General features: G+C 39.6%; 1 protein-coding gene across 1 annotated transcript in view; it reads left to right on the top strand.

Annotated features, from left to right (window-relative positions):
• Window positions 1-13,446, top strand: part of CA10 (carbonic anhydrase 10) — a 184,439-nt gene that overhangs the window by 78,464 nt on the left and 92,529 nt on the right. Inside the window, exon 4 of the mRNA XM_021555308.2 lies at window positions 700-842. Coding sequence (XP_021410983.1) covers window positions 700-842 — 143 coding nt within the window. The remainder of the gene's footprint in view (window positions 1-699; window positions 843-13,446) is intronic.

Below are 13,446 nucleotides of genomic sequence, written 5' to 3'. Positions count from 1 at the left end.
ACCTGAAGCTTTTCCTTGCTGAGTGGCCACTGATTTACCCAGACTGGGGTATCTTCCAGCCATGTTAACTTGTGGGCAGGGCGCTCCAGTGTCCGCCTCTAAAAATCCTGGGGTTCTCAGGAATAACTAATTTGACCCCCACTGGGACATGGTGTCTCTCCCCCGTCGGGGGAGCTTTGTAGTCAGTGACAAACAGAAGGACACTGGCCAATTTTCTGTCCAGCCCCTCAATTTGTACAATGCTTTTAGAGATTTTTGCCAATGTGACTCCCCCTACACCTTGGATTTTGCCAGCCACGGATTGCAAGTCCCAATGTGATGGCCACATCCTTTGGGTATGATTGTCACATTTTCCCTGTGTCAAGGAGCCCTTCCATGTGGAGATGATAATGGGTTTGTCCTCAACAACCACTTCTGCCCAGTAAACACCAGGTGCTTTGTCATCTACTGGGATTTCCACTGGAATGGGAATGGCCTGGGCAATGATTTGCCCCTTGGCCAAAGAGAAGGGTGGCTGTGGACAGAGCACCAGGAGAATGAGGTTGGGTATGTGTCCCTTGATGGTCATGGGAGCCACCTCAATCTCCACGGGTGTGTGCAGACAATCAGACAAGTTTAATTACCTGGCCATCTGCCTGGCATGTACTGCTCCAGTCTTTGCAGACTTCCATTAAATTTGCACTTTCTTATATTTTGCAGTGCCCTCCTTTTGGGGTTTGGTGAACTCAGCTTGGAATCTTTGCTCTGTTGGGAAAAGACAGTCACCTGTCAATATTGAAACCAGCCATATGATTTTTGATCCCTTCCTAACTCCTCTTCGCCTAAACACAGGGGGAAGAAAGGTAGGTGGTCTCTGTTCTGGTGTATAAAACAAATTGAGTTAGTAGATTAAAAAAAAAAAAAATGCTACATTTTATTTTTCTAAAGCATTTGCTTTTATCTGTCAGTTCCAATGTAGAATAACAATGTAGTGTGTTTTAAAGATAGTCCTCAAATAACTGACCTAATCAATTCTGTTTATCCAGCTGAAGGATTGATATTTCAATTCTGAAATTATTTTATACATAAAGCATCTTGAACCTTCTAGCACTCTTGACAATAGTCATTAGTTTATAATGGTTTTGTGTTGTTTTTCTTATGTTGGGGTGCTTAAAAGGGTATTTTAAAGTATTTATTGCTTGTTCCATGCAGGCAGTTGTCTCTTACCCAACCTGTGTTACAAACCAATGCAGGTGAAAAGGCAGTGTGAATTATAGTATCAGAGCAAGCAGAGACTCCAACAAAAGGTTATTTGAAAAATATTTATCTTCCCTTGTCATGACAAATGAGATGTCCACTGGAAACAGCGTGATATTCTAGCAATTTGCTCTGTACTTCCCATGGAGATTCTGGTGGCACATGTGCAAATCCATTGGAATTGATGTGGCCTTTATCACAGAAATGCTGAAATGGTGGTGTTGGTATTGGGGGACAGCAATGGTTCAAACTCTGGCCCAAATTTTAGGGCAATATTTACATTTTGCTTTTTAAATGGAAATGCGTGGAAGTTTTTTGTTTTGATTAAAAAAAAAAAGCTAAAAAACCAAAACTCAGAGTTTTGATGGTTCTGCTATATACATAAAGGCTTACACATTTCCTGTTATTTATAAGTTACAGAATGACAAAACATGAAATTCAAGAATGTAGAAGTTGTCAGTGAGTCAAATGCAGGAGGTTCAGAATATTCAATGTCTTCAGCAGTTCTAAGAATTCAGCTGGGTTTTTGTACCAGCCCAGAGTAAAGCGAATGTCTGATTATTGATAAAATTTGGAGGCACTGACAGACTGGAAGATGCTGTGTCAATTATGAGGTTCTTACCATGCTTGCAAATACTTCTGCTGATGACCTTCTATCATATTACAAGAACATGATTTGTTCTTGATGTGATTTGTCTTAGAGAGACTTTCAAAATGTTTAAATCAAAATTCTCCTCTGAGAAAAAAGATTGCAATTTTGATGCCTTAATAAAAATTCTTTGTTCATAGCTAAGGCTTCACTGAGGATTTGATTTGGCAGGTAGTATATTTGTGTTCACTTCCTCAGTAATGTTTTTTGTATGTTAAAAACAGAGCTATGTTTAATATGGGCTGAAACACTTCAGCTCTCAACACTCACAACCAATTGCTGTGGCAGCCAGGGAATTTCTTGGACAAGCTTTAGCTGTGATTATGGTGTATATGAAAGGGTTTTATAGAACTGATCCTAAGAAAAATAATGAATAAATAAAAAAGGGATTTTATGTGGTTTCAAATCAAAGTTATAATAAGCTCTCTTACATGCACAGTGAACAAGAGAGACAGCTACTTGCAGACAGTCACAATTATAAACCTCTTTTGGAAAAGGGGCTGGGAGCACACTCAAGCTCTAAGAGAGAGCAAGATGGAAGGAAATAGTTCAGTTGTTCTTGGAGCAATAACTTCAAATTCTTAACAAATTTTTTTGCTATTAGTATAGAAGTTCAGTTTTATCTGAGTTTAAAAAATTTTTATTTCATTTTAAAAGCAAGATATCTCCTTTGTGTGCTTCACTTTGGAAATTAACTTATGAGGAACAGAAGTGGCTCACACACAGGAACAGAATCCAAGACCAATCTATGATCACTGACTTAATACCTCCTCTTACCCCTTTCACTCCTTGCCACTCCTTTCCCCTGGGCTTTATTTTTAGTGGGGAGCATTGCTTAATTTCTGTAAACCAGTTACCTGTTTAGTTTAGTAAACAGAACCTGTTTAGTTCTCCTTTCTCACCTTGGCGGACCAAAACTGTTCCATTCCACTACAGAATTTGTGTCTGAAGTTTCCATTTAAGCACATCTCTTTCTAGTTCCTTTAGATTATTTTATTTCAGTGTTAGTAGTGAAAGCCTTTTAGTAAACCAGATTGAGACTTTCCTACTATTTTTCAGACTGCTTGGAAATAAAGCAATATTTTTCTTTCTCCTTAAGAGAATAAATGATCTGATAGGAGAATATGAAGGACAACATCACTGTTTTCCTACAAGGGGAGAAAAGCCCAGTGTGTGGCCCATCACACAGCAGGCAACTTAATGGTTACTTCTGGTCTCAGGCTGAGAAGAAAATTCTTCCCATTCCATTCAGGGGATGACAGTGCTATTTGCCAAATATTTATACCTCTTTGATCTAGTTTTTTTGCAATAAGGTTGCAGTGAACAGTGATGTGTTGCTTTTTGTGCTGTCACACAATTTCAGGGCAGTATCAGGTCACACATTTACAATTCAAGCATCATCAGATGTCATTCTGAGTTGTGCTCTTATTCTGTATGTGTGATTCTCCATTTCCTGAGAACAATTTGCAGGTCCTGAAGTCTTGAGTGTCATTGATTCAGATACTTGGATTTCAAGATCCAGAACCTCAGCACAAGATATTTAATGAGTTTACATGCAGAAGAAGAAATGCTGCTTTTGAGGAGATTCCCCAGTTCTCTCTCAGACCAGCTTGGTCTCTTAGTTATCCATTTTAATGAATTTAGCAAACAGCCCACTTCAGATAAACAGCCCTTTCTGATAAACAATGGCAACACTTACTTGCTTGTAAATCACACTTCTCCATGTCACAAAGAATGGCACCCTTTTACCTTTTGCCTTGGATTCACTTAAGCACCAAAGCAATCAGGACAATAGAATATCTTACATTTAGGCAGGAAGAACTTTGGGGTTCAGTCTTCAAAGCAGGGATTTCCAGCCTGTCATGGGTGATTGTGGTGGATGAACAAACACCAACCTTCCCACTGACCTGGTCCTTTCCTGGGAATCCTTCCTCACTTCACCTCTGCAAGAGCTCTGCCTTTGGTCCCACCAGTTTTGTCTCTTGCCTTTCTGTAGCCCATCTGACTTTGGTCTCCTGGTTTTCTGTGGGCTTAATTTCAAAAGCCCCATTTCTAAAATTCTTTAATACTCAGCTAGACTTCTTGGCCAAATTTTTTTCCTTTTTTCTCCTAAGAACATGTTGAGAAGCAGCATTTGCTTTAGACAGCAAGTGCATCCCTGACAAGTAATTAAACCTTGCCACATCAGTGCCCTTATGTCTTATGAGTTATTTTAGGTCACACTCAAGGACTGAAATTGTTACCTAAAGCAGGTACAGTTATGTTTAAAACCACTTTATTTTTAAGGCAAGCCAGGACATTATACCTGATGTTGACCCCTGGGGAAATAAAAGGAATTGATGTCTGCTGGCCAAGGACTGTTATTCTATAGCTCAGTGTGCATAAATGGAAGCTAATCAGCAAGATCCACACATCTGCCTGCTGATATGGGGCATTAATGAATACAATAATGTATTACTTAAATTAATATCCATATAAATAATTGGTTCATTCTCTGCATCACAAAATAATAGCTACATTCAGCAGCTTCTAAACTAAAACATGCTAGGAGAAAAGAGATTTATGGATTGAAATCAGTTAAATGGTTTCTCTGCCAGTTAGTTCTGATTCCATGCTGTTCAATCAATTCAGGGTATTACTAGCATTTTTCTCAAGAGTGCAATATATGACAACTGCCAAGCTTTGCTTTGGTGATTACTAAAAGGACAGATACTGGTATGAACCATATTTCAGCACTGCAGGAATATAAAATATGAAATGTTAGAAATGGTCCAGGAGGAATGGATAGCAATAAGATATCAATGTCATCTGTAAACTGATTTGTGATAAACTTTTAGAGGTCTTAATAATGATTTTTGATGAAGAGTAGCTTTGGAAAGTCAAAAGTCTGACGCAAACATCAAAAACTTTAATGAATAATAAATGAAACATAGTACTGCTGCTTAAATGATTGTTTACTATTTCTAATGTTTCTACAGCTCTGCATGTTCTGAGATGTGTTAGTAAGTAAACTTGCAGTGGAACCAGCAGGTTAAAGTAACTTGTTTATTCACCCTCATAATGGAAAAAAAAATGCTGTTTTTTTCAGAAGTAGACTGCAGACTTTGCTGTTAGTAGATTGTGCACAGTGGAAAACAAGTTCAGGGTCTGCAACCTAATCTATATCAGGACCTTTCTTTCCTTACTGCTTCAGTTGTCCATGAGATTGCATCAGTTTGGAATATGTGAGGTCTCAGATGGGCATTTTGGTGTGTTCTCAGTTTCTGGTTGTCTCTGACACAGATCACCCATGAAATGAGTCCTGAACAGGCACAGGAATATACTTCTGCAGCTTCTTCATTACTCTGCTTGACAATTAATCTTGTCTGGTGCCATAAAACAAGCTCACTTGTCTGCCATGGGAAATTTCCTGGAAGATCCTGGAGCTGGAGAACGATTCACTCCATGAACACACTGGACTCTGCTGTGAGCAGGGGATGTGGTCTCAGTTTGGCAGGAGCACCTCTCCAACCATGTTACTGTCAGCTGCAGCTGTGCAGTGATTCAGAGCAGACCATGGTGTCCTTTCAAAGGTGGCTGTGCTGTCCTGGGAAATGCACTCACTGGATGCAATCAGAAACATCAACAGGATCTGCTTTTCTGGACATTGGGCAGCAGATCCATCCGAAGGGTAAAGATGTCATTGAAGCTGGGCTAACAGATCCCAGCCAAAGGCTTTGTCCATCCTTCCTCCTTCCTCATGTTTGTTTCAATAAGTTGCTTTCCAGTTTTCAGTCCTTGATGGTGAGACTTAGGAAAAAAAAAACAAACTGGATCAGCAGCTGGCCTCCAGCTACAGTTTGATATATTCAAAAGACTTTTCAAATTTGCCCACATTGTTCTTAATGCCCCATTCCTATTTTCTGCATTGATAGTATCTTCTTTCGATTTATTTCATCCTGCACTTAGGTCTATTTATAAACCTAGATACATATTTCAAGCCTTGCAGAAGTAGAAGTAACATATCTCTTGTGTGTGTACATTATTCTCTACTTGGGGTTATAGTCACTGGCATGCAAAAGATTTTTTTCTCTCACAGTGATCCTGCTGTTATAGTAAAAGTGTGCAAGTCTCCTCACACCATATGCTTTAAATGAAATATAATTTTGTATTTCAGCACTGTTAAAAAATATATCCTAGACTCAAAAATGATGATTCTTTGCTTTTTTTTCTTTTTACAAACATTAATAGATGTATGACATATTGAAATGTAAAAATATATAATAATGTGTTATTTAAAGTGTATATTTTTGGCACAACATCAATGAAATATTGTTAACTGAGCGCCCACTCTAATGGATGGGGATGTTCAGTGTCATTTTGTACTCAGAATTTGAATCCTATTACCAAGGTCAGGATATCTGGGGAAGGTGCAGGCATGTCCAAGGTTGTTGTTCAGCTGCCACCAGTTCATGAGCTAAAAGCCTTGCCATGCTAAACAGAATTGATAAGAATCCATGTCCCTCTCCTCCTGGTAAATCCTGACCTCTGTGTTTGCAGTTTAATGTTAAAAGGCTACAATTTCTGTATAGCAGAGATTTCTTTTTCTTCTCAGAAAGCAAATGTTAATTGTGGTCAGTCCATCCTTTAGGAAGGACGTTCAGCATTTTAGTAGCTACATTGCTACTCAGGTTACTAGTGGCTGCCATCCCCTGTGTCTGAAATGGCTCTGGAATTCTGTAAGTGTGGGTTAGGACGTGAGTGGGGACTTCAGAATGTGTGTAGGGTGTCTGCTGCCCATCTGGCAGGTGCCACACTCTGCCTGAGGCTGTTTGTGGCAGCAAGGTGCTGATGCAGCTTTCAAAGATGCAGCTGGGAAGGGGGAGCTGTCAAGGCCTCAGCTCCTGACAAACTGAACCTAGCCATTAAGGAAGTGAGGGAAAAAGTTATTTTTTAAATTTTTTTCCTGACTTTCATCCAAAATGGTTAAATGAAGAAATCTCCAGTTATTCAGCAGGTATTTCTGCCTTGCAGCTGCAGTGGGTACTGTGTGAAAGACGTATGTCAGTTCTGCTGTGAGATAAATGACACCAATGCCATCCCCAGTTCTGAGCAGTGTTTGATGCTGGAGAGAAGTGCAAGTTCAATGTTTCTCATCCCAGAAGTGTTAATCTGTGATGGTTGAAAGCTGAAGCAGGCAGTTTGCTTATCGATGGAAGAATTAAACTATGTATTATAGGATTAGATGCTAGAAAGGAGCTTGAGGGGGAAAACTGAAAAATTGTCATCAATGAACTCTATTTAATAATCAAAAAACAAGTCTGTGGATTGGCATGGGATCTAGAGGGTGGAGGAGTGGGAGCATTTAAGCTGCATGCCATCCAACAGGCTGAGAGAAAACATCACTAGTTGATTCTGCAGCAGAGGAGGAAAATGCACATAAATTTGAGGTATAAAATTGTTCTTACTATAAGGGACAGTGTGGATTACAGGGGTTTATAGGAAAATGGAAAGATTAAATAATCCTTTTGCATGTACCCTTTTTTATTGGTATGTGTTGTTCCTGTACAGAAAGTGACAGAAACTCAGAGCTCATAGTGGTGCTGTTGGTTTGTGGTAGCTGTGTCACTTAATAAGTGTTTGAATCAGTAACTCTTTGTATGTGTTATGTGATTTCCAACAGAATCAATTAGTACTGAGCACTTTTACCTACAGCAAGGTATTTTTTTATCAAGTCATTCATGTATCCCTGAACAACAACCAGACCCAAACTACCAGGGTAGGTCTGACAATGGACATTTTAGCTTTTAAGCTGGGAAAATAAGAAAATAAAGTTTAACTTGACTGCTAAAAATCACTGGGCAGTTTGAACTGGAAAATGTGAAGAACATGAGGAAAATAAACATTTTCTCTTGTAAGCTTGCATAGAAGAAGAGCATGTACTGCATTCTTATTCATTGTAAAAACTCAGTGCCAGCTGTGTCAGGCAGGCTGTTCAGCAGCAGAGGATGTTCCACAGAACACAGTCATGTCACACTGCCACAGAGATGCATGTGGGGTATACACTGGGATGGGGAGGAAGGGGAAGGAGAAGAGTGGGCAAGGGTTAATAAGAACAAATCTCTTTGCTCTCAGAAGATGTTTAAAAAGAAATTATTAAAAAGAAAAAAGGAATGGCTTTAGCCTTTATTCTTTTATCCTTTCTTCTGTGTCCCAGCTAGCAGCTGGAGGCAACATATCAACACTGTAATTTGCTGCTGATGATATTAAACCTGTGCACTCAACATTTCTGCAGTCCCCCTTTCCCTGCCACTCTGTAAAGAGTGCAGAGAAACCTGTGACAGATATGACTTTAAATCACAGCATCTTCCAGGGCTATGCCAATGGCAGCACAGCTGTGCTGATGTGGCACTTAGAAACTCCTTTGAAGTTCCTTTGCCTTCACTAAGTGTTTAGCTTTATCTATGCATTTCCTCTAGTCCTGTATCATACAGGACTAGTTAAGACCTCTACCAAAAACAGTGTTCAAATTACTGAGCAAAGAAGCCTCTGAGGGGGAAAAAAAAGGATTAAAATGTGAATTATTTTTAATCATACAAATGTACTTACGATATTGTCACAGCCCTTCCAAATAACTGTATTAGTGTGGTTACTTTGGTAAAGCATATTATTTATGTGATGGACATTAATAGCTACTTTTGAGTGACTGAAGTGATGCAGATATACATTTGTGATCTCTTCCTGAAAGAAGAGATGGTACTAAAAAACCACAGAGCTGCTGTTTTTTGTAGCATGAAGACGGATTGGGATGTAAATCACTGTTGGACAGATACAGGGCTATTTACTGGGTATTGCTCAATGAGAAGCACAGAAACACTGTTAAAGAGCCCTCCTGGTTTGAGGTTCCCCAGGGATATATTGAATGCTGGAGACAGAAATTCTGCCCTCAGGACCTCCCTGCCAAGAGAGATTTGGCATGGACAGAAGGCAGTGATATTGGAGATCCTTGGATTCATCAGCCACAACAGGAAATCCGTGCCTCTAAATCTCAACTCCAGACTTAAAACTTTGGCACTTTGTCTTGCCTATTAGAAACCTTCTCAGTAAAAGTAAACCAGAGGCTACCCATGACCAGATGGATGTTTCATCCAGATTTTTCACAGCTTACACCACATTTCTATTATAGATGTATATTTACAGAAGAATATTGTTTGGAAGCACAGGGATATATGCCAGTTTTGGACAGAATATTCCTCTTATCATGCAAAGTTTTGTGCCATCTACTTACCCATTTGTCTCAACTTAATCTCCCAAGTCTTTGAACTAGCATCATGTGATTAATGTGATTTTTTGTGTCTTGTTTGATTTTTGAGAGGCCTTTTTGTGGCAAATCTTCTGCTAACACAAAGCGTTCCATAAGCACAAGAAATAATGTAGCATGGTATTCTACAGAATCTCATTTTAGCTGCTTTCATTTCAGCCTGTCTCTCATAATCACTTCTCCACTACTCCACAGATCCCTTCATTAAAAGACAAAGGCAGAAGATGCTGTGGCTATTTCCAAGTTCTTTGTGCCAGTGGATGCTCCTGCTACTGCCCAGTTGCCTGCTGCTGACAGGAGCTCTGTACTAATCTGTATTATGGAGTTTTACCTGCCTGGTCCTCAGCACAAAGTTTGCTCTTTTCTTACAGCCAATTTTCACAAAATACTGATATTTCTTCTTTGTCAAAGCTGGATGAAACTGGCCAGGAGATAATGGAGTTAGTGTGGGGAAAAGAGGAAACTTTTCCCAAAGCAGTTACTATTATAGTGAATTATTTGCAGTATATTTCATCATAGGCACTTAGTAAAAGCAGTGTCTGTGAAGGCAGGAGCTAAGGAATTAAGTTATAAACAGGGAATTTCACAGTTAGATGTATATTAAAGGAAGAAATTGCATATCCTGCAGATTGCCACCTATCACATCACCACAACAGTGTTTGGCTGCTGTTTTCTCAAGCAGAAATGCATAATTTTCAATACATTCCAGGGAGCACTGAGGACTCATCCTCATAAGCAAAATGAAGTTAATAAATTAATAAAAATATTACATTGCTTGGATAAAAACCTTACAGAGTCTCTCACCCTAAGGAGTTTTCCTTCTTGCTTTAGAAGATCCTGCAGCATTTGCTTGTTGGTCTGCTATTTCCTTACAGTTGTGATAAATGTCAGTCAGGGAGGAAAAGCAGCACAAAGCCTTCTGAAATCCATTCAAACTGCAGTGCAAGGACACTGTAAGGTCTGTGGGACTCAACCTGAGCAAGGGCACAGCCAAAATCCTCCCCAGCTCGTTGGTCAAGGCACAAGGGAATCTGCTCAGAAGTACCAAAGCCAGCTCAGAGAACCAGCAGAGGAATCAGTGAATTATGAAAACAGGGTGTCTGAGCTGGCACTGCACAGCTGCTGTGGAGCTCAGCCAGCCACAGTGGCCATCTCTGCATTGGTGTCCATGGCTTGGGGGAAACTTCTGCCCAAACAGGGGGATATTTGTATGGACTGGTATTTTTCCAATGTCTTGTTCTTTAAATGCTCTTTGAAGTTGAAGGTTTGCTCAGTTCCCCTTAGAATATCAGTGTAAATATCAGCAAGATGTTTATATGTGTCCAGCTGCTTCATCAGCTCCTTTTCCTAATCTCCCAAAACAGAGCAAGGAAAGAGGCAAAATTATTTAGCAGAGAGAAGTCTGAAGCCATTTTCATGATGCATGCTCACCTCTGCAAGTAAATGGATAATATCCTTATGAAAGGACCAATCCTTAATTCTCATTGACTATCATGGTGTGTGTATGGCTGCCTGGACTGCTGATAGTTACCCCTCATCCCCTACAAAATAAGCCAAAAATATAATATCAGAAACATATTTAGGAATATTTTCCTCACAAACTCCAAAATATGTTTGCTCACTGAAGGCCGTACTAATGAAAATCTCTACAAGATTGTCTTGGTTTGAAAGATAGGTGTCTGCCAAGGAAGGCAGAAACCTCCCTGGGAATAGAAAATGTTCCCTCCAAATTACTGTAACTCCAAAATTATGGTGCTTTCAGGCAAAGATATGGGAAAAGAAGTAACAGTTATATGTATATGTATATTGTTATAGGTAAAATTGACCAAGCCAAATTATTAATTAATAAAAATAAATTTTTATTCAGCCATCAAGATTCGGTCTAAGACAGCCACAATCAAAAGGACAGAGCCGAGCCTGGGTGAGACACAGATCTGACCTCTACAGCGTAGGGTCTGCTATGTTCACACCAACTGTCCTGTCCAAGCAGTTCTTATACAGTCTGTTCTGCCTGAGGAAGAGTTCATTTTTTTCATTTCAGAGTCCCACATATTCATGTAGTTTTTTTTCTCCACGTTGAGCTGAACAAAACTGTGTCCGGGAGCGATGTATGTCCATGATTGAGTTACTGGAACTCAGCATTGAGATATATCCTTCCAACGACTCCAGCTGTCTCAATCTTAGATATTTATCGATTATTCATCACTTGGGAGTTCCTTGGATCACCTTGGAGAACAGCCCCTCTCCAGCTACATTCATTCTTTTGCAAATGAGCTCCTCCTCCCTCTTGCCAGCGGTGTTTTCAACACACCATGAAGCAATCTCTCGACTCTGGCTTGTGTGCTTAAAAACTTACAAGAATATTTCTCACCAACAGAACATATTTTATATATGGGACGAAAATTCCATGAGAGAAAGAAGCAAAAGGAAAAATCTAACCCTCAACAAAGGTACTAGGTCAGAACCCAGAAATCATCACAAGTCAGGAAGTGTTTCACTTGCATCTCCAACATTCTTTGGGTGAAAACCTGTTTCATTCCCAGATGTCTGATAATGCTGTTAATAATGAGGTATTTTGCAGTATCTTTTCTCAGTTAGTTCTGCGCTGATTTTGTAATTTAAAGGATTATGTTTTATTTTGACTAACGGATTTTGCTCGTCTCCTCCACTTAGATTTGTCTTTTCCTGAGATCCCTTTAGCTATAAAACTACATATTGTTTCAACATCTAAAATCCTTTGTCTAGTAATGTTGGTCCTTTTTTAATGCCTCACTGTAACCTGCATAAATAATCACAAGCAAAGGGATGTGCAGTGAACTGAAGAGATTCCTAAAAGGAGGAACTACTGGGAGGAGTGAAAAACTTGAACTTTTCTTCCTGCCTCTGGGAGATACCATCTGTTATCTTCAGAAGGTTTGATACTTCTGTGGAGGTGATTGCTGGAGACAGAGAGCTGTGCTGGTGTGGGAAAATGCAGCAGCCTTTGACTGAACATTCCACACAGAAATTATGAACAATATTACAGCATCTGGTGGATGTAATGGGAGAATAAACCAGCTGGTGCTGGATGAAATATTGAGTATGTCAAATTATTACAACAAACTTTATAAATATTACTGTTAGGCTGACTGCAATCATTTTTTAATAGCATGAGAAGACAGAGAGGGGAGTTCTGCACATCAAATGCTATGAAAAAGAATTATGTTGCTGTAGAGAGCAGGAGAACCAGCTCCCAATTAGAACAGACAGAAACTGGCTGCAAACAAGAAGGGAATTGGAGCAGCAATTCCAGAATGAGAAGATTTGCATTGAATGCCCCATCTTAAAGCCTTGACATGGTCTTTGTATGTATCTGTTTAGAAAAGGCTCCTTGCAAATGCAGGTAGTGCTTCTCTGTTGCCAAAGAAAGTGCTCTCTGTAATATCAAATTTTCTCATTTAAATACTTCCTTAGTGTTCTGCTCTTTTATGTTTGCAGCTGTTTTAAAGCACCTTAGCTAAAGCCTTTTGAAGTAAAATACACACAAATGCTCTTTTGGAGCCTTTCTGTCTTTGTCTCTCACTATCCCTAATAATTTTACTTGGAATACATACATCTTCCTTTGGCAGTTGCAGATGGGGTTGTAGAGTGGCTCTCAGTAAACAAGGGTGCATTTTAAACAATCAGCAGAGTGCTTGTAAAATCATTGCACTGCATTATTATTCTTATTTTCTACTTCCATGGTCTGTAGTCCTCACATGGATTTATTTCATCTGTGCTTGCACACAGCTTTGATGGTGCCTTGCAGCCTGCCCTGCTTAGTCTCGCCAAAAGCCTCATACTTAAAGGATAATGGTCATGATGAGGGAAGTATACAAGGCAATAAACAGCTTTTGCAGGTGGTTAAACACACTGAAGCAAAGCTGAGGCATTGGAAAACCCCGAAAGCTATTTATTGTAAGCATAGCAACGCATCAGCTGTGTTCAACAAACCACAACATTAAATAAAAGCTTCTGCCTTGTCTTGCAAGCACTGGGAGGTTTTGTCCACCAAATAGATCTTTGCTTCTCATTGTTAATGCTTTGGGTGGCTTTCTTTGTCTCACATATGGTTTAACAGGAGATGGTTCCTGAGTAATTGCTTGGGATAAAAACAGCAAAATGTCTTTTTTCAAATTACTGTGGAGGTTCTTGATAACAGTCCTTTCCTCCTCTCCAGCCCCACAAGAATCCCCCTTCATTCCCAGCTTATTTTTCCCCTCTTGCTACTACTTCCATTGTC

The sequence above is a fragment of the Lonchura striata genome, chromosome 19 (genome assembly GCF_046129695.1).
Source record: "Lonchura striata isolate bLonStr1 chromosome 19, bLonStr1.mat, whole genome shotgun sequence".
NCBI lineage: Eukaryota > Metazoa > Chordata > Aves > Passeriformes > Estrildidae > Lonchura > Lonchura striata.
This window is presented reverse-complemented; position numbering and strand designations above follow the sequence as displayed.